This window comes from Paralichthys olivaceus, chromosome 12 (genome assembly GCF_024713975.1).
Source record: "Paralichthys olivaceus isolate ysfri-2021 chromosome 12, ASM2471397v2, whole genome shotgun sequence".
Classification (NCBI taxonomy): Eukaryota; Metazoa; Chordata; class Actinopteri; order Pleuronectiformes; family Paralichthyidae; genus Paralichthys; species Paralichthys olivaceus.
Genome location: NC_091104.1, coordinates 3,173,580 through 3,191,847, shown reverse-complemented (window position 1 = coordinate 3,191,847; position 18,268 = coordinate 3,173,580). Strand labels below are relative to the sequence as shown.

The following is an 18,268-nucleotide window of genomic DNA, read 5'->3' as shown; positions in this document are numbered from 1 at the left end:
AATATATATAAATATATATAAATATATTATATATATTCTAATGTGGTGAAGTAACAAATAAGAGTGACGATAACAATCACATGAATCAAATACTGTAGATAGTACTTCAAAATAGTATGAGAATATACTTTCTGATATTCCACCTCAGGTAAAATGAATCTTATAAAAACAACGAGAACAAACATCTGTCGCAGTGAAACAGTCACTCTGAAATCTGTTCGATGCTATTCAACTGGAGATTATCACTTTTATTTATCTTCCAGAGTAAGAAAAGATAGAAAATGTCAAACAAGAGCAACATGCAAAGAAAAACACATAAAAGCTGAAGAAAAGTATGTACAATAAAAACACGACCACGCTTGAAGCAAAGTTATAAAATCAGCTCCACGGTTTTTAGAAAAGAAAACATGAAAGATATTTAGCAAAATATAAAATAGGATAATTTTACCAGGTGTTTGATATTTTATAGTAAAGAAAACTATAGTTTTTTAATGCCACCTGGAGTTTAAAGTCTCAGAAGCGTCCAAACAGACCCAAGCACATTTCATTATCAGCGTCACCATTGAGAAACAAGGGATACAAAATATATATAAAAACTCAGTATAGATAAATCATGCCACAATTATACACGACTGACTTAATGTGACTGGAGCGACGAGTGAATCAGTTGATAAACGGATCTTTTATCAAGACAGAAAACAATGACATCAACAGTTTAAGCTTCCAGGTTCCCGGAGATTTCCCGTGTAAAAATCTGATGTCGCTGTAAATCTGTCCTGCTCATTATTTTGCAACAAGATGTCTCTAACGCTCCGAAGGGAGGAGGTGCACGTGGTGGCTGATGGCCTGCTCCATGCAGCTTTTGAAGGACTGGTAGGAGGAGGTGACGGGCAGGAGGAGGTGATTGGAGCTGGGTTCGCTTTGAGGGAAGAGCCCTCCATCGCTCAACTCCTCCTCCCCTGATCTGCCCGTCTCCTCCACTCCTGGTGAGGAGGAGCAGAAGGGGTCAAGGAAGGAGATGGAGGGAGGAGGGAGATGGCCGGTAACTGGAAGCTCCTCAGCTCCTGTGGCAAAGAGAAGGAGGTCCTGCAAGGAAATGGAGGACCTTCCAACTGAGGAGGTGATGAGCAGAGGAGGGGAAGAAGAGGAGAGGAAGAGGAGAGTAGGAGTTATAAATAACTTTGAACTCAGTCAGTGAAAATGAATGTGTATTTGTTGTGTATAAAAACTGTCTGTACCTTCACACTCCAGCAGAAAGTGTCTCCAGAAGGTGACGATGGGCGTCTCCCTCTCCAGCTTCTCCTCCTGCTCTGAGAAGTGGACGGTGAAGAGTTGACCGACCGTCTGAGCCGTGAGACGACCCGCTGCTTCGCAGAAAATGCTGTAGAACACGGACGGGAAAAGCTGCACCTGGATCAGATTGGATTACACAACGGTCACTGATGTTCTGGCGTCTGATGAACTGTGGGCGTTAAAACACGAAGAGAAATCCACTGACGTCACCTGATCAAAGACGCCCAACGTCTGCAAACCTTCCCGGAACCTGGAGCAAAACAAATACAGACTTTTATCCTGATTCTATCCTGATTCTATCCTGAATAACCTGACAACTAAAAATCCCAAAACAAAGTGAATCTGAATCAAGAAAATAAGATGAAATTGTTTCATGTAAAATGTAAACAAATCAATAATAATTCATTAATAATAACAAGTAATTTCTACGTAATGACATCACAGCACAGATTACTGACATCATCTGCTCAATGTGAATTCAGGACGACCTTCTGATAACCTCTTATTCTGATGAACTCTGGATCAAAGCTGACAGACGGAGCAATGATTCACCATGAGCGTGTGTTGATGAGGTTTCTAACAAAACAAATATCTCCAAATGAAAAAGCGGCGTTACACACGTAGGAGACACTGATGAAGACGTCAAGAGTATTTTTTACGTCCTCCTCTTCCTGCTCCAGCCTGATTCCTGCGGAGGATTCGTTGCTGCGTTGTTCATGTGTGAAACACAAACTTCAGGACACAATTCTCCAGATACACAGACTTTCTTTAGAAGAACGAGCTACGCTTTAGCCGCTGCGACACTATCGCACAGTTATGATGAACTATACAGTGAATGACTTCCTCCACACTCGTCTCTACCTCTGCAGTGGAAGCTGCATCCTGGTGATCAAACTGAAGCTGACCAAATCCTCCACCAGCAGCTCTCTCTCCTCCAGGCTCCTGATTGGCCGGTTGCAACCAGCCATCTCCAGGTACTCCCAACTCGAAGTCATGGCTTCCTTCAGACTGTCTAAAGACTCCGCCTCTTTGATCTGAAAGCAGCCAATCAAATCGCTCCACTTCAAATTACGAAAAGCAAACCTGGAACGTCTGTGCTGCGATAACAAAGCTCGAGACGCGTGGTTTCTCGGTGCCGCTCACCCTGATGGCTTGGCGTGTGAAGTGTGCGTCGGGGGTCATGTGTGCGACAGTGAGGGGGCGGTTTGGTGGGTAGTTGAACAGACACTGGTAGAGCCCGCAGGAGAAGAAGCTAACAGGTGGACCGCCGTGAAGCAGAGAGAGAGCCAGCAGGCAGCCGACGTCAAAGTAGAGATCCTCACGCAGAGCTGAAAACACACACACACACACACACACACACACACACACACACACACACACACACACACACACACACACACACACACACACACACACACACACACACACACACACACACAGAGAGAGAGAGAGAGAGAGAGAGAGAGAGAGAGAGAGAGAGAGAGAGAGAGAGAGAGAGAGAGAGAGAGAGACGTGAGAAGTGGCGTTCACCCTAACCCTTAGAAAGAAGTGTTTATTTGATATTTAGTGATTTAACAATAATCAGAAATGATGAATTTGCTGTGGCATAAACAAAGAATAAATAATGCATTAAAAAAAACTGTACCCTTATAATCCAGAGCCAGATTTTTGGATCCATCCGGACCCTCGAACACAGCAGAGTCCTGGATCTGCTGCACCAGCAGCTTCAGGAAGTACTGCCTGGCCGTTTGGCTGTCCCCGAGGCTGCTGGGAAATGCACTTTGCTTCTCATCGTTGAACCTGGACAAAGACGACACAGATTTGAGGACAGCAGAAGTCCAAGTGCCAACAAACAGAGAGAAACCTAGACGAGACCGTTTGGAGCTGAGGTGTGGATGTGGACTGAGGGGCGTTCATCCACTGACCGGACAGACAGAGTGCACGTGGGGTCGAAGTTGGGCCTCCGGACCAGATCCAGAGCAGCAAGCAGAGCCTGAGACCCACTCACTTCCACCTGGACAGTGAGTGGACGGAGCTGAGAGGCTAACGCCTGCAGGAGCTCCTCAGGTGACCCAGCTGTGACAGGTAACGATGGCCTGAGCCAAAGAGAGAAGACGTTTCATGAAACTCTGTCCCAGCAGAACACACCCTGCTTTCTTTCTGTTCCTCAAACCGTCTGCAGACATCTGCAACTTCAGGTCTTTCATTCTCACAAACAGGAACAAAACAAAAGGTATGAGAGGGTGGGGTTAATATGTGATGATGCATGTTTGAGGGAGCAGCACCTCCGTCAGACTGTAGCTTCAACTTTCACCTGAACCTTGTGTGAGCCCTCTTTCTGATCGGCCATCAGCCCTGAGAACGGTGAGGTCAGGATCACTCAGCAGAAGATGGAGAAGTGAAACTACAAACAGGTGCGTTAGATTTGTGTACCTTTTCGAGCTGATGGAGGAGTGGATGGGGGACAGGTGGCGTTTGGACAGCAGACTCTTTCTTGGAGCGCTCTGAGGAGACGCAACCAGGGAGGCTGGACGAAACAGAAGCTCATGGTTCACATACACTCACATCTACAGGAGCTGTTCACAACATTAAAGGATGATCCCAAGAGTGTACTCAGGTATAAAGTACTCAGGTATAAAGTACTCAGGTATAAAGTACTCAGGTATAAAGTACTCAGATATAAAGTATTCAGGTATAAAGTACTCAGGTATAAAGTACTCAGGTATAAAGTACTCAGGTATAAAGTACTCAGGTATAAAGTACTCAGGTATAAAGAACTCAGTTATAAAGTATTCAGGTATAAAGTACTCAGGTATAAAGTATTCAGGTATAAAGTACTCAGGTATAAAGTACTCAGGTATAAAGTATTCAGGTATAAAGTACTCAGGTATAAAGTACTGGTGTGTTTAACTTCTCAAAGTCACGGTCGGCTCACGTCAGATCAGTGTCACTGAATCGGAGGCGGAGCTCCTGCTGGTTAATGTTTTTAGTCTTGTTCCTAAAATTCGACTTCGAGTTTGAAGACGGAGCAGATGTTTAAAAATATCAGTCCTCTAAATATGTCACGTTTGTTTCTTCTTTGAATTATTCTCTGAGAAATCTACAAAGTATTGGAAAATGTCTTATCTCACTGTGTTAAAGAAATAAACCTTGGATCTGACCACCTGTCCCCTTCCTCGTCTGCTCGTCTGCACAAAGTTTCATGAAGTGGTTTTTGCGTAATCCTGCCGACAATCAAAGAAATGAACTGAGACCTTTCCCATCAGTAGCCTGTGTGCAGTCGCTGCAGGCCCAGTCGCTGGTGTGCAGCTTCAGCCCCGAACATTTCCTGTGCGTGCCTCTGGATCCACACAGTCGACAGCGAATCACCTCAAACCACCTGGAGCCAAAAACAGGAGCAGAACATTTTACACTTCTCTCTTCTTCATGTGTCTGCTGTGCGTTTATGTCAGTGTTGGAGACAGAGGTCTTGGTGTGTGTGTACCCGGTCTTTGCGGAGTGTGTCGGTCCGTCATTGCAGAGGCAGGTGAGAGCGTCACAGTGGTCGTAAACCTCCAGCAGCTCAGAATATGCGTTGGCCTCCAACTCCCATGAAGCATCTCTGCAGGAAGCAGAAACAGAATGAATCAGGAAACAGACGTCAGTTTGTTCTGCTTGGCTTCTGCTCCTTCTTCCCACAATCCCACATTGAACCTGCTCAACTGGGTCAAGTGGAAGGAAGACGGGCTCGACTGGACAAAATGTGAAGGTGTCCTGTACATAAACTCTGAATCAAGATGGACGACACTTCCTTCTTTTACAGTAATCAACCACTTAAAGACTTTATAGATGAGATCTATTTATAGATGAGATCTATTTATAGATGAGATATCATGTGGCTGTGACCTTCTGAAAGTCATGTGTGTCGATGATCACGTTACCTCTCCGGGATGTAGATTCCCATCCTGAGCATCTCCTCCTGGAAGCTCTCCTTGTTGTTACAGAGAGTACATCTGAAGAAGAAGAGGCCAGCGCTGTGGGCCTGACGCTGACACCGACACACAGGAAGTTAATAAACAATAACATCCTGCTACAACGTGACACAAGAACACAAACCTAACTGCAGTTAAACTGCAGCTCTGTTCCATAAATGGTCGGTTCACTACCTGTACACACTCCCTGTGGAACCAGCTGGCGTGGCAGCACGGACATTTGAGGACGGAGTAGGACAGGACGGGGTCGATGGCGTCCAAACAGACGGAGCAGGACTGAGGCAGACTGAGGTCTGAGCTCACACACAGAGACTGAGTGGGATTGTGATCTTGACAATACGACCTGTACACAGACACACAAAGCACAGGGGTTCAAACTCCCTCGGAGCGTCTCTGTCCATCACGTCTGAGTGAAGACCTCCTGAGAAACGTTTACATTGCATCTCTGAAGACATCATTCCAGAGGGCGAGAGTCTTTGCATATTTTTATACCAGACTTCAACATGGAATCCCGAGTTGTCTTGCTCATTGTGGGAACTGTTGGGTTTCTCTTGAGGTCTCCGTTCTCACATTCATCAGACTTAATTTGTCTCATAGATCTTAACAAGGTGCAACATCCTCTGAAATCAGGATTTGCAGTTTTGGGGTAAAGCTTCAGGGTTTTCAGTTCCCATTCCTAAATCACCATGGTAACTAATGCTGAACCGCTCACCTGCTCCAGGTTAAGTTGGTGAAAAGAGATCAAGCAGTGTAAAAGCTCCGCCCACTGACCACGTGGTCACGTAATATATTTTTTACAAATGTCACCAGGGGGCGCTGTAACTTACACATTGACACAATCAGTCGTTTACCAGCTGTTCTTCTGCATTAAGCAGCTGTTTCTTTTATTCTGATCATGTTTTTATTATCGTACAGTTTGATCCTCAGCTCTGCTGTCAGTCAAACTGTCCATGTCTGTGATTGGTCATATGCAGTAAACCCCGCCTCTTTCATGTGCACCCGCTCTGATGCTGATGAGGAAAACCTGAGTTAACTTAACGAGTTGATAACCAGCGTCATGTGACCACCGAGCCTGACTGTGATCGTCAGGTTAACTTCAGCTGGATAAAGAGATCCTGGATCTGTTGAACTCTGTAGAACAGGGCCCTCAGGGGCCTGTACTACGAGGCTCCTACGGGTCAGGTTGGTTCTGTTGAAGCTCCAGCAGCTGACAAAGGTTCATCCTCTGAGGAGAATCTAGATCTTTCAGAAACTCCTCAGAGGATCTCAAAGGACCTGGTGGGTCTCTGAAGACCCTGGTCCTCCTCAGAGACTGGAACGATCCACAGCAGCTCCACGATAAGAACATGATGTCATGGTTCAAAGGAGTGGGCAATGGGCGGAGCTTTATACTGTTTGATCTCAATAACAAGGGAACAAGCTTTGTACGACTGAAAACTCTGAATAAAACCTGAAGTTAACCTGATACGTGCAAATCCAGCTTCGGAGTTCAGACCCCTCTGTATGAAAAGATCCTTCTCGACGACAGAGGCTGACTCTTGATACGAGTGAATGACTGTGTGTGTACGTGTGCTCGACACTCACGGGAAAAGCCCGGTGAACTGAGAGATGAACTTCTTTTTCCTCCCACAGGGGAAGTGAACCGACTTCCTGCAGCTCCTGACGTAACAGCCGACACACGCCCCCTTCTTCTTACAGCTGCAACAAGTCTGAAACACACACCGTCAACACACACACAGTAAACACACACACGGTCAACACACACACAGTAAACACACACAGTAAAGATAAAGAGTGAACACTCACAGTAAAGATACAGAGTAAACACACACAAAGTAAACACACACAGTAAACACACACACAGTAAACACACACAGTAAACACACACACAGTAAACACTCACAGTAAAGATAAAGAGTGAACACACACAGTAAACACACACACAGTAAAGATAAAGAGTGAACACACAGTAAAGATAAAGAGTAAACACACACAGTAAAGATAAAGAGTGAACACACACAGTAAACACACACAGTAAAGATAAAGAGTGAACACACACAGTAAAGATAAAGAGTAAACACACACAGTAAACACACACACAGTAAAGATAAAGAGTGAACACACACAGTAAAGATAAAGAGTAAACACACACAGTAAACACACACACAGTAAAGATAAAGAGTGAACACACACAGTAAAGATAAAGAGTAAACACACACAGTAAACACACACACAGCAAAGATAAAGAGTGAACACACACAGTAAAGATAAAGAGTGAACACACACAGTAAACACACACAGTAAAGATAAAGAGTGAACACACAGTAAAGATAAAGAGTGAACACACAGTAAAGATAAAGAGTGAACACACAGTAAAGATAAAGAGTGAACACACACAGTAAAGATAAAGAGTGAACACTCAGTAAAGATAAAGAGTGAACACACAGTAAAGATAAAGAGTGAACACACAGTAAAGATAAAGAGTGAACACACACAGTAAAGATAAAGAGTGAACACACAGTAAAGATAAAGAGTGAACACACACAGTAAAGATAAAGAGTGAACACACAGTAAAGATAAAGAGTGAACACACAGTAAAGATAAAGAGTGAACACACACAGTAAAGATAAAGAGTGAACACACACAGTAAAGATAAAGAGTGAACACACACAGTAAAGATAAAGAGTGAACACACACAGTAAAGATAAAGAGTGAACACACACAGTAAAGATAAAGAGTGAACACACACAGTAAACACACACACAGTAAACACACACACAGTAAACACACACACAGTAAACACACACACAGTAAACACACACAGTAAAGATAAAGAGTGAACACACAGTAAAGATAAAGAGTGAACACACACAGTAAAGATAAAGAGTGAACACACAGTAAAGATAAAGAGTGAACACACAGTAAAGATAAAGAGTTAACACACACAGTAAAGATAAAGAGTGAACACACAGTAAAGATAAAGAGTGAACACTCAGTAAAGATAAAGAGTGAACACACAGTAAAGATAAAGAGTGAACACACAGTAAAGATAAAGAGTGAACACACACAGTAAAGATAAAGAGTGAACACTCAGTAAAGATAAAGAGTGAACACTCGCTGCTTCTCACACTAAATCCTTTGTCATCTCTCTGATCTCTGGACGCTCGTAGCTGATGTAACATTAAATCAAAGTGGATCTCTCACCAGTCGAGCCGACCGTCTCATCTCCTGTTTGATGTCTTCCACCAGGAAACCAAAGACTCCCTCATTGTCCTTCCCTCGCTGGTAAACTCCACAGGACGTCAGCTGACACACACACACACATCTGAAATGTCTTATTTATGAAATGACTGGGAACATGGATAACACACAAGAGAGACGGACACACACTCTTACCAAACAGAAGTAGTGGACCGTGAGTTTGTGCTCTTTTATTGTGACCTTTTCTCCAAACATGGCCGGATCATCGTCACTTAATCTGCACAAGACACAACCTGAACGCAGACAAACAGCAGAGCAGAGGATGAACAAAGGTTTTTAATAAAGGAGCTTTTGGTCGATTCAAACGATGATTCATGTTTGGATTTCCTGCGGGATCAATAAAGAATCACCACGAGTGTTTTTCAACAGTGTTCTGGTGCCGACAAGTACAAACAGTTAACAGGTCAAAATGTGTCTTTCATTATATGAAGAAATTAAAGAGTCAACTTTCAATAACAAACTTAAAAATCTTAAAACATTTCGGTTCTCTCCGGCCTTGGACTGATTTTCTGTATCGAGTCCATTTGGGAAGCCAGCTTCCTGTTCAGCTGCTGTGGAATTGTGTCTCATGACTGTGTGAGTTGTGAGTGCTCTGTTGTACAGTATGTCTAATTGGTTCATGGATGTGTGATGCATTTGCTGTATACTATGCTTTACTTTGTTATTATGGTTTACACCTTCACATCGGATTCTCTCTATAAATTTAAATATTTTCTTCTGATGTATTCTCTCAATGTGAGTTTCTTTAAATGAAATGTGCTGTATAAATTCAATTTCCATTCAAGAAAAAAGGTGTAGGTGTGTGTGTGAGTGTGTGAGTGTGTGTCTGTGTGAGAGTGTGTGTGTGAGTGTGTGTGTGTGTGTGTCTGTGTGAGAGTGTGTGAGAGCTTGTGTGTGTGTGTGTGTGTGAGTGTGAGTGTGAGTGTGTGTGTGTGTGTGTGTGTGTGTGTGTGTCACTCACAGTCCTCCCCGATGTTGCCGGCGTCGTGCAGCCGGGAGCTTCTCACCTTCTTCATGTTGGTGTGATGAGAACCTGCAGGTAAGACACACGGGGTCAGAGGTCAAGTCGAGTCAGCTTGTCATGTTTCAAGTCACTGAATTAGCCGGTGAATAAAACACATATCCATTTAAAACATAACACAAGCAAAGATTATGCTAAAGATGATTATTAAACGTTCCAAGTTCTTCACTCTTCCAGTAAAAACTTTGACCCTCACAAACTCCTGCATGTTCATATTCATGCGTTCAAAGAGCACATGAATTAACATGTGTAGTGGAGTCCTTCACATATGTGTCAGATTTAATGACGCAGGCTAGTTTTCATCTGCAGGTCGAAAAACACACAAATACACGTATAACAACACAAGGACACACACAGTGGAGTTTAGACTCCAGGTAATACTGTGTCATATCGTGGATTATCATCCTCAGTGTAGCCCAGTGACTGTGGAGTTTATCTTTACCGAAGCGAAATGTCACCATGTCACATTAAACACAGTCCAATGAAAGTGTAAGAGGTGAAATTACAGGACGAGAGTGAAAATAAATGATTATTCACAGTCAACAATGATCAAGTTGTGTTTGTGGGAAACAGACTGACGTGAACAGACCGAGAGCCTCGAATCCAAAGAACGAGCGTCCCTGCGGTTTATGGGATTTAAACGTGTCGGTGACCAAACGTCCGTGAACCTACTTTAAGTTCGGCTCCGTTCAGCTCGTGTTCTTCTGCTTCTCGTTGCTTTGATTCATGTCGGTTTTACTCCGTCGAGTTTTAAATTTCCCTCTTTCAAAACACAAGTGCCTCATTTCCGCTTCCGCTGCTTCTTCTTCTTCTTCGTCGAGGCTCCCGTTGGCCTCTGCAGCGCCCCCTCTCTCTGGAGGTTGGGATAACACGTCTTCTTCATTGTAACTCAAACAGAAGTGAAGGAAACACCAGGGTCCTTAAATCATCCAGAACAAAATGGACACTTGACTTTGTTAATGCACTTCGAACCTGCAGAGCCAACGACACAACTGTTTACAGGTGTTATTCCAACAACCTGTGTCCTGTGTCCAAGGGGACGTGCATGTCCAGTGTATGTGAGTGGTCACATGATCTCTTCAGGCGTGTTAGACGTGTTGGACGGAGATTAAAACCAATAGAAATACATGAATGTAATGAAACTAATGTCTACAGTGTAAAGACAGTGAGAATATGTGCAGTGAATGTATTGCACATGAACCGTTGATCTAATCTGGCACAGTTAAGAGTTCAAGTGTTAAAGTGCCGTCCATAAGGGTGGTGCATGTAGTTCTCACTGGAAGCAGAGCTGGTTGTTCATTTGTTTCAGGTTTTACAGGTTTTATCATCCAGCCTCTCGAGCTCCACCCTCTCCTGACACACCTGAGACGAACCAGGAAACATCTGTTCGTCACCGAAGAGACGCAGGACGAAAACCAGACGATCACATTCACCGTCCAAACCAAACCAAACCAAACGTCCTCTGAGTGAGTCCAGCTACAGGAGACAAGAGGAAACCTACAACCTGCCGACGCTCCACACACTGACCGTGAGTTTAACAAACACCTCGACTCAAAGTGAAAGTAAACTCAGTGAAGCTGGAGGAGCTGTGACTGACTGTACTGTCTGTTTTCAGCTTCACCTGGAGACTCAATGGCTTCCAGATTAGAAGAGGATCTCTGCTGTCCCGTCTGCCATGATGTCTTCAGAGATCCTGTCCTTCTGTCATGTAGCCACAGCTTCTGTAACGACTGTGTGAAGAGCTGGTGGAAAGACAAAGAAGTAAAAGACTGTCCACTTTGTAAGAGAAGATCTTCAATGGAACACCCACCTGTGAACCTGGCGTTAAAGAACCTGTGTGAGACCTTCTCACAGGAGAGAGATCAGAGCTCTTCACAAGCTCTCTGCAGTCTGCACTCAGAGAATCTCAGACTCTTCTGTCTGGACCATCTGCAGCCAGTGTGTGTTATCTGCAAAGATTCAGAAAAACACACTGACCACAGATTCAGACCCATCGATGAAGCTGCACAACAACACAAGAAGCAGCTTCAGGAAACTCTGGAGCCCCTGAAGAGGAAGTTAGAGTGTTTTCAACGTGTTCAAGTAGAGTTTGAACGAACAGCAGGACACATTCAGGTCCAGGCCGGACGCACAGAGACGCAGATCAAGGAGCAGTTTAAAAAGCTTCACCAGTTTCTGGAGGAGGAAGAGGAGGCCAGGATGGCTGCACTGAGGGAGGAAGAGGAGCAGAAGAGTCGGGTGATGAAGGAGAAGATTGAGGCTCTGAGCAGAGACATAACGGCTCTTTCAGACACAATCACAACCACAGAGGACGAGCTGAGAGCTGAAGACGTCTCGTTCCTGCTCAACTACAAGGCTGCGGTGGAACGAGTCCAGCAGCGCCCCCTGCTGGAGGATCCACAGCTGGCCTCAGGAGCTCTGATAGATGAGGCCAAACATCTGGGCAACCTGAGCTTCAACATCTGGAACAAGATGAAGGACCTGGTCTCCTACAGTCCTGTGGTTCTGGACCCAAACTCTGCTCATCCAGGACTCGTCCTGTCTGAAGATCTGATCAGTTTGAGACGAGGAAAGAGACAGAAGCTTCCTCACAATCCAGAGAGGTTTGATTATTACCACTCAGTCCTGGGATCTGAGGGTTTTAACTCAGGGACTCACAGCTGGGACGTCCTGGTTGGAGACAATACAAACTGGACACTGGGTGTGTCAGAAGAGTCTGTCCAGAGGAAGGGAGACAAACTGTCTGGATTATGGAGAATACGGTTCTATAAAGGTAAATACTCAGCAGTGTCATCATCAGGATCATCTGATCTCTCTGTGGAGAAGATCCAGAGGATCAGAGTGAAACTGGACTGGAACAGAGGAGAAGTGTCGTTCTCTGATCTTGATACTAACAAACACATTCACACCTTCAGAGACACTTTCACTCAGAAGATGTTTCCATACTTTCACACTTTAGATCCGTCCTCACTGAAGCTGTTACCTGTGAATGTGTCTGTGGATCAGAGCAGTTACAGATAAAGATTTGATTTGTCATGTTGTTGAATTTAACTGTTCAACTCGTTTTTCTAAAGCTTCGTTTATTTCTGCTTTTACTTCTCACTCATTTTTATTTCTACTGTCGACTTTTCCACGTGTGTAAAGAGAGTTCATTATTTTCTGATCTTTCTCTTTGGTTTGTTTTTTTATTTTCATGGAAAATGTTTGTGATCATTTAGATTTTGTGTGGATCCATGAAGACGAGCAAACTGATGAAGATCCACATCAAAACACATTCATCAATAACAGCTGATCATTGTTCACATTCAACAAACTTTATTAAAACTCAGACATGAGACATGATTCATGTTGAATGACATAAAGTCTGTGCACATGTGAAATAATCCAACATGTATGAACATGTGTCTGTTTGATGTGATGAAGCCAAAATGATTGTGTCTGTCAAAGTGTTGATTCAACAGCAGCCTAGTGAATGATGGGATTTTAATATTGGGATGAAAAATAATAAAAAGTCTCCGACAGAAACAGAGTTTGGACCTTTTTGAACTTGAAATGTAAATATGAAGCCAAATGATTGTGTGTGTCAAAGTGTTTTCATTCCTCAACAACAAACCAACAGAGGTTTAGTTCAGCTTCAACATTTCAATTCCTCCTAAATGCTGAATGTGCATCGACTCCTGTTTTTCACAAACATAATCTAATGTGGTCCTGTTCATGTTCTGCTTCATGTTGAAACGTCTCCTGCTGCTGTGACACACAAACGTTCAGTAGTAGAGTGACCACAGTCTGCAGCCATCTTGTTTCTGACCGCTCCTTCCTGGTTGTGTCGTCATCAGTGTGTGACTGCAGATCAATCTACTGACTGAATGTTTCATCATGTGTTCATCAAGTGTTCGAACACAGACGCACATTTACAACTTGTCTAAATGTTCTGCATGACAAAACGTTTGAATGAGTTGCAAACAAAGATGGAGGAACTTGGAGTTTGGTTTCAGAAACGAGGGAAGTTCTTGAACGTGACCTCGTGTCTTCCTCAAACGTCACAGTTAATTATCTGTTGGAGGAAGTGACGGCTGCCTCTGACACACCAGGAACTGGTACTTGATGTATTACTTGATGTATTACTCCAAGTATTACTTGATGTATTACATTTAGCATGAATACTGCAGGTTTGTACCTGCTGCTCTCACTGTCATTTTTCTTCCTGTCAACGCAATGCATGATGGTACATATATAGCTCGGTGACCATCATGATGCATTGTGGGAAACACTGAGTTCACTGGTTAGGGTATAAAAACTTCACTAAATATTTGGACAGTACTACAGAAGCGAGTGATTTAACAATCTGCTGAGTCATGATGGCCGAGTCTCTGTCCTGGTGAATTACTTGATGTATTATTTGATGTATTACTGCATTACAGCACAGTTTTACATCACACATTGTGAATGTGACATTCATACAGTGTACTATGTGCAGTACTTTCTCGATGAGTTCAGTATCTTGCCCAAGGATTCTTTGGCATGCAGACTAGGGAAGACCGGGATCGAACCATTGACCTTCTGGTTACAGAACGACCGCTGAACCACAGCCGCCCAGTTGAAGGAGGCGGAGTCAAATGTTACCTGCTCGCTCTGATTGGATCAGACGACAAATCCCTGTCTAATTACTAATCATCTTTATAAATACAAAGACTATGTGAACATGTAGTTGAGTAGAAAGTACATACATTTGATGATATATGTAGTGAAGTAAAAGTGAAAAGTACATGAAGAGAAATCTACTTAAGTAGAGATACATGAAAAAGCACAGAAAGTAAGTAGATGTACTGCGTTACCTCTAACAGTGAAACCACGTGAGTAGTGGAAATAAAGGATGCAGACAGTTGTCATGAATGTATTCACACTGGTACAGACAGTTCATGGTCCCTGATCCACATGTCCAAACATTAAGAGAGTCCACAGAGCCTCTCGCTGACCTCCCACAGTTTACGGGCCACGGCGTCATCTCGGGCTCGGGCGCACACTTCCTGTACGGCGCAGCAGAAGAAGTATCGTCCGCTCAGAGGTTCGATTCCCTCCTGCAGGGCGCAGTGCAGTGTGGTCTGAGCTCCGGCCTCCGGGTCGAGGAACAGCAGCCGAGCAATGGGCTCGATGAAAATCTTCTGCCACAGGCTGACGTGTCTGGACAGCTCAGTGCGGACGACACCTGCAGGAGTCATGTGACATCACCATGAACACTACTCATCAAACACAATGACAGGCGTCAATCAAATTCACTTATCCATCATCCACTGCTAACACCTGCTAACATCTGCTAACACCTGCTAACACCTGCTAACATCTGCTACCACTTGCTAACATCTGGTACCAACTGCTAACGTCTGGTACCAACTGCTAACGTCTGCTAACGTCTGCTAACACCTGCTAACACCTGCTAACATCTGCTACCACCTGCTAACGTCTGCTAACACCTGCTAACATCTGCTACCAACTGCTAACGTCTGCTAACACCTGCTAACACCTGCTAACATCTGCTAACACCTGCTAACATCTGCTCACACCTGCTAACATCTGCTAACGTCTGCTAACACCTGCTAACATCTGCTAACACCTGCTAACACCTGCTACCACCTGCTAACGTCTGCTAACACCTGCTACCACCTGCTAACGTCTGCTAACACCTGCTAACATCTGCTAACGTCTGCTAACACCTGCTAACATCTGCTCACACCTGCTAACATCTGCTAACGTCTGCTAACACCTGCTAACATCTGCTAACACCTGCTAACACCTGCTACCACCTGCTAACGTCTGCTAACACCTGCTAACACCTGCTACCACCTGCTAACGTCTGCTACCGTCTGCTAACACCTGCTAACTTCTGCTACCACCTGCTAACGTCTGCTAACACCTGCTAACACCTGCTAACACCTGCTACCACCTGCTAACGTCTGCTACCGTCTGCTAACACCTGCTAACACCTGCTACCACCTGCTAACGTCTGCTAACACCTGCTAACACCTGCTACCACCTGCTAACGTCTGCTACCGTCTGCTAACACCTGCTAACTTCTGCTACCACCTGCTAACGTCTGCTAACACCTGCTAACACCTGCTAACACCTGCTAACACCTGCTAACGTCTGCTAACACCTGCTAACACCTGCTACCACCTGCTAACGTCTGCTACCGTCTGCTAACACCTGCTAACACCTGCTACCACCTGCTAACGTCTGCTAACACCTGCTAACACCTGCTACCACCTGCTAACGTCTGCTACCGTCTGCTACCACCTGCTAACGTCTGCTCTCTGGTCACTTTCGCTCCGTCCATGTGTAGTTTCAATGTAACTGAGGTGAGAGCAGCTGGAGGTCAAAGTGAAGGTCAAGGTGAATTACCAGGGTGGACGCTGTAGCAGGTGACGTTGGTTCCTTTCAGCCTCTTGGCGAGCTCGTGGGTGAAGAGGACGTTGCAGAGTTTACTGTTGCAGTACGCCATGAAGAACTGCCAGCTGTACCCGCCGGTGCCCAGATGTTTGTCCACCGCCAGAGCCTGAGAACACATGGTGGACACATGGTGGACACATGGTGAACACATGGTGGACACATGGTGAACACATGGTGGACATGTTGTGTACATGTTGTGTACATGTTGTGTACATGTTGTGTACACGTTGTGTTCTGGGCGCACCTCGAAGTCGATGTGTCCCCAGCGGTGAGCCATGGAGGACAGGGTGACCACCCGACCGCCCCCGGCCTCCTTCAGCCTCTCCAGCAGCAGGCAGGTCAACAGGAAATGACCCAGGTGGTTCACTCCGAACTCGATGCCGAAGCCGTCCTCCGTCCGTCCGTCAGCGACCAAACCTGCAGGACAGACACACAACTCATCTGTTATAAAATCCACTGAATAGTTCACATAAAAACACCGAAGAAGAAATGACAGCTTCCTCATCAGTGTCACCAACAATCACGGTGGACAGGTCGGGACGTCTGTGCTGAACCTGTACGTTGGGACGAGCGGGTTCCTGATCCTGTGGTTTTCTTTGTGAAACTGAAAAAGAGCTGCAGCGGTGGAGCAGCTGCTGGACTCACTGTGGATAGCGTCACTCACGTGATGAGTCCCAGTCGCTCTGGTCGTCTCTTTATTCAAAGTTTATTCATGTCGAACGTGTCACGTGTCCAGAATTAACCCAACCCTGAACTTCACTGGACCCTGAACCACAGTGTGAAGCTGATGAGGGGAACAGATCTCAGGGTGCAGCCTCACAGAGACGTATAGAATCATTCGATTTAAAAACTGCTCATAATATTGATCAAGTAGAATAAATGGAGACGTGAGCGTCAAACTGTTTTATATGAACTAAGCAACGAAATGTGAACAAATTCCCTCATCGTGATGTGAGAGTTCTCCATGACCTTTGACCTTTGTTTGAATCAAAGTGAAGAAACTCTCTCAAGGTGTTCCTGAGATATCGTGACGTACAGACATGTGTGAACTAACTCCGCCCCCTGGGCGTGGCAGAGCGGACTAAAGCTTGTTCAGATCGTGTGTCTGGCTCCAGCGACGTCAGGCTGTTCTTCAGATTCTATGTTTGCATCTAAACCTCCGAGTTTTAAACCTGGAGCATGGAGGCTTACGCTTTGTTTGCTGTATGTTGTATGTGTGTGTGTGTGTGTGTGTGTGTGTGTGTGTGTGTGTGTGTGTGTGTGTGTACCAGCGTTGTTGATGAGCAGATCAAGCCGACATTCAGTTTTCAGGAAAGATTCGGCGAAGCAGCGGACAGACTTGAGACTGGCCAGGTCCAACAGCATGTAGACAACGTCAGTACTTCCTGTCTCCTGCAACATGACGAGTGTTAACGGAAGATGATGTTGGATGATCACCATGACGGGTGTCGTCATGGTGACAGCGTGTAAATCAAGACTTTGATGAGCACTCACTGTCACACGGTGTCATTCTGTTGTTTTCTATTGATTCAAAGATTCACATTTCCTCTGAACATTTAAGATTCCTCTTGTTTTTGCCCAATAAAAAATCAACGGATCATGTTTTTATGAATTGATCAATGTCTATTTTCTTTCATTGTTAATTGATTAAATGCTGTACTGTCCGGTGAGTGCCTCATGGTCAGACTCATTTGAATGTTCGCTGTTGATTATGATTGAAGAATGTAGACAGATGTTCTGACATGTTCCTGATGTTGTGAACGAGTCGGACAATCTGCTGCTGCCTCAGAGCACAAACACAAAGCAGGATGTGACACAACCCTCACTCGTTCTCTTCCTACCTGTTGTATATCAGCAATAGCAGCTTCGGCCTTGTCCCGGCTTCGACAGGCCAGGATCACTCTGGCTCCCTTCCTGGCCAGGTGCAGCGCCGTGGCTTTACCGATGCCGGTGTTTCCTCCTGCATAAAAGTTTATATCAGATTGTAAATCAAGATGAACAACATGTAAAAACACTGTATTGTCTGGTGGCTGGATCATAGGCTCCTCCATGTTAGCAGATGGGACATGGACCAAACAAAGAAATCAAAGTAGACGTTAAATAAATGTTTGTCAAAATGGTTTAAGGTCTTTGATTGACACCTGAACCGTGATCAAACTCTGTCTGATTGTAATCTGATTACCTGAAACACATTTTAATGCAGATGATAAAAGAGTTATCACACATTATTCTCTTATTATATTTATTTATTTGCTGGAAGTTCACGTTTCACATTAAA

At 44.6% G+C, this 18,268-nt stretch overlaps 3 protein-coding genes across 5 annotated transcripts in view; 1 reads left to right on the top strand and 2 right to left on the bottom strand.

Annotated features, from left to right (window-relative positions):
• Window positions 1–222: 222 nt before the first annotated feature.
• On the bottom strand, window positions 223–10,822 carry g2e3 (G2/M-phase specific E3 ubiquitin protein ligase). Of its 3 annotated transcripts, none has more exons than XM_069535227.1 (17): window positions 10,219–10,822; window positions 9,487–9,558; window positions 8,661–8,758; window positions 8,469–8,570; window positions 6,849–6,973; window positions 5,439–5,607; window positions 5,214–5,320; window positions 4,778–4,894; window positions 4,548–4,672; window positions 3,727–3,820; window positions 3,219–3,389; window positions 2,939–3,093; window positions 2,437–2,621; window positions 2,155–2,327; window positions 1,499–1,543; window positions 1,239–1,410; window positions 223–1,112 (listed from the first exon to the last, which is right to left on the bottom strand). In XM_069535227.1, exons 2-17 carry the CDS (start codon window positions 9,539–9,541, stop codon window positions 945–947), a joined length of 2,061 nt encoding a protein of 686 aa, XP_069391328.1. In that variant the 5' UTR covers window positions 9,542–9,558; window positions 10,219–10,822; the 3' UTR covers window positions 223–944. The 3 variants fall into 3 exon arrangements, with proteins under 3 accessions (XP_069391328.1, XP_069391325.1, XP_069391327.1); XM_069535224.1 differs by having other exon boundaries at window positions 1,504–1,543; XM_069535226.1 differs by lacking the exon at window positions 10,219–10,822 and adding an exon at window positions 10,136–10,215 and having other exon boundaries at window positions 1,504–1,543.
• A 113-nt stretch (window positions 10,823–10,935) lies between these two features.
• Window positions 10,936–13,071, top strand: LOC138412166 (E3 ubiquitin-protein ligase TRIM39-like). The gene is made up of 2 exons (XM_069535228.1): window positions 10,936–11,074; window positions 11,162–13,071. Exon 2 carries the CDS (start codon window positions 11,179–11,181, stop codon window positions 12,565–12,567), a length of 1,389 nt encoding a protein of 462 aa, XP_069391329.1. The 5' UTR covers window positions 10,936–11,074; window positions 11,162–11,178; the 3' UTR covers window positions 12,568–13,071.
• Window positions 12,839–18,268, bottom strand: part of LOC109647399 (dehydrogenase/reductase SDR family member 13-like) — a 5,863-nt gene continuing 433 nt past the window's right edge. The window contains exons 2-6 of the mRNA XM_069535229.1: window positions 17,832–17,950; window positions 17,259–17,382; window positions 16,235–16,407; window positions 15,943–16,096; window positions 12,839–14,752 (exon numbers count right to left, since the gene is read on the bottom strand). Of these exons, the coding sequence (XP_069391330.1) occupies window positions 14,493–14,752; window positions 15,943–16,096; window positions 16,235–16,407; window positions 17,259–17,382; window positions 17,832–17,950 (830 nt within the window). The 3' untranslated portion in view covers window positions 12,839–14,492. The remainder of the gene's footprint in view (window positions 14,753–15,942; window positions 16,097–16,234; window positions 16,408–17,258; window positions 17,383–17,831; window positions 17,951–18,268) is intronic.

Coding starts and splice junctions, on each gene's coding strand:
- g2e3 (XM_069535224.1), bottom strand. CDS start 9,541: ATGAAGAAGGTGAGAAGCTCCCGGCTGCACGACGCCGGCAACATCGGG. Junction 8,571..8,660: donor CGGTCCACTACTTCTGTTTG/GTAAGAGTGTGT, acceptor TGTGTGTGTCAG/CTGACGTCCTGTGGAGTTTA. Junction 1,544..2,154: donor ATGCAGCTTCCACTGCAGAG/GTAGAGACGAGT, acceptor GTTTTGCTCCAG/GTTCCGGGAAGGTTTGCAGA.
- LOC138412166 (XM_069535228.1), top strand. CDS start 11,179: ATGGCTTCCAGATTAGAAGAGGATCTCTGCTGTCCCGTCTGCCATGAT.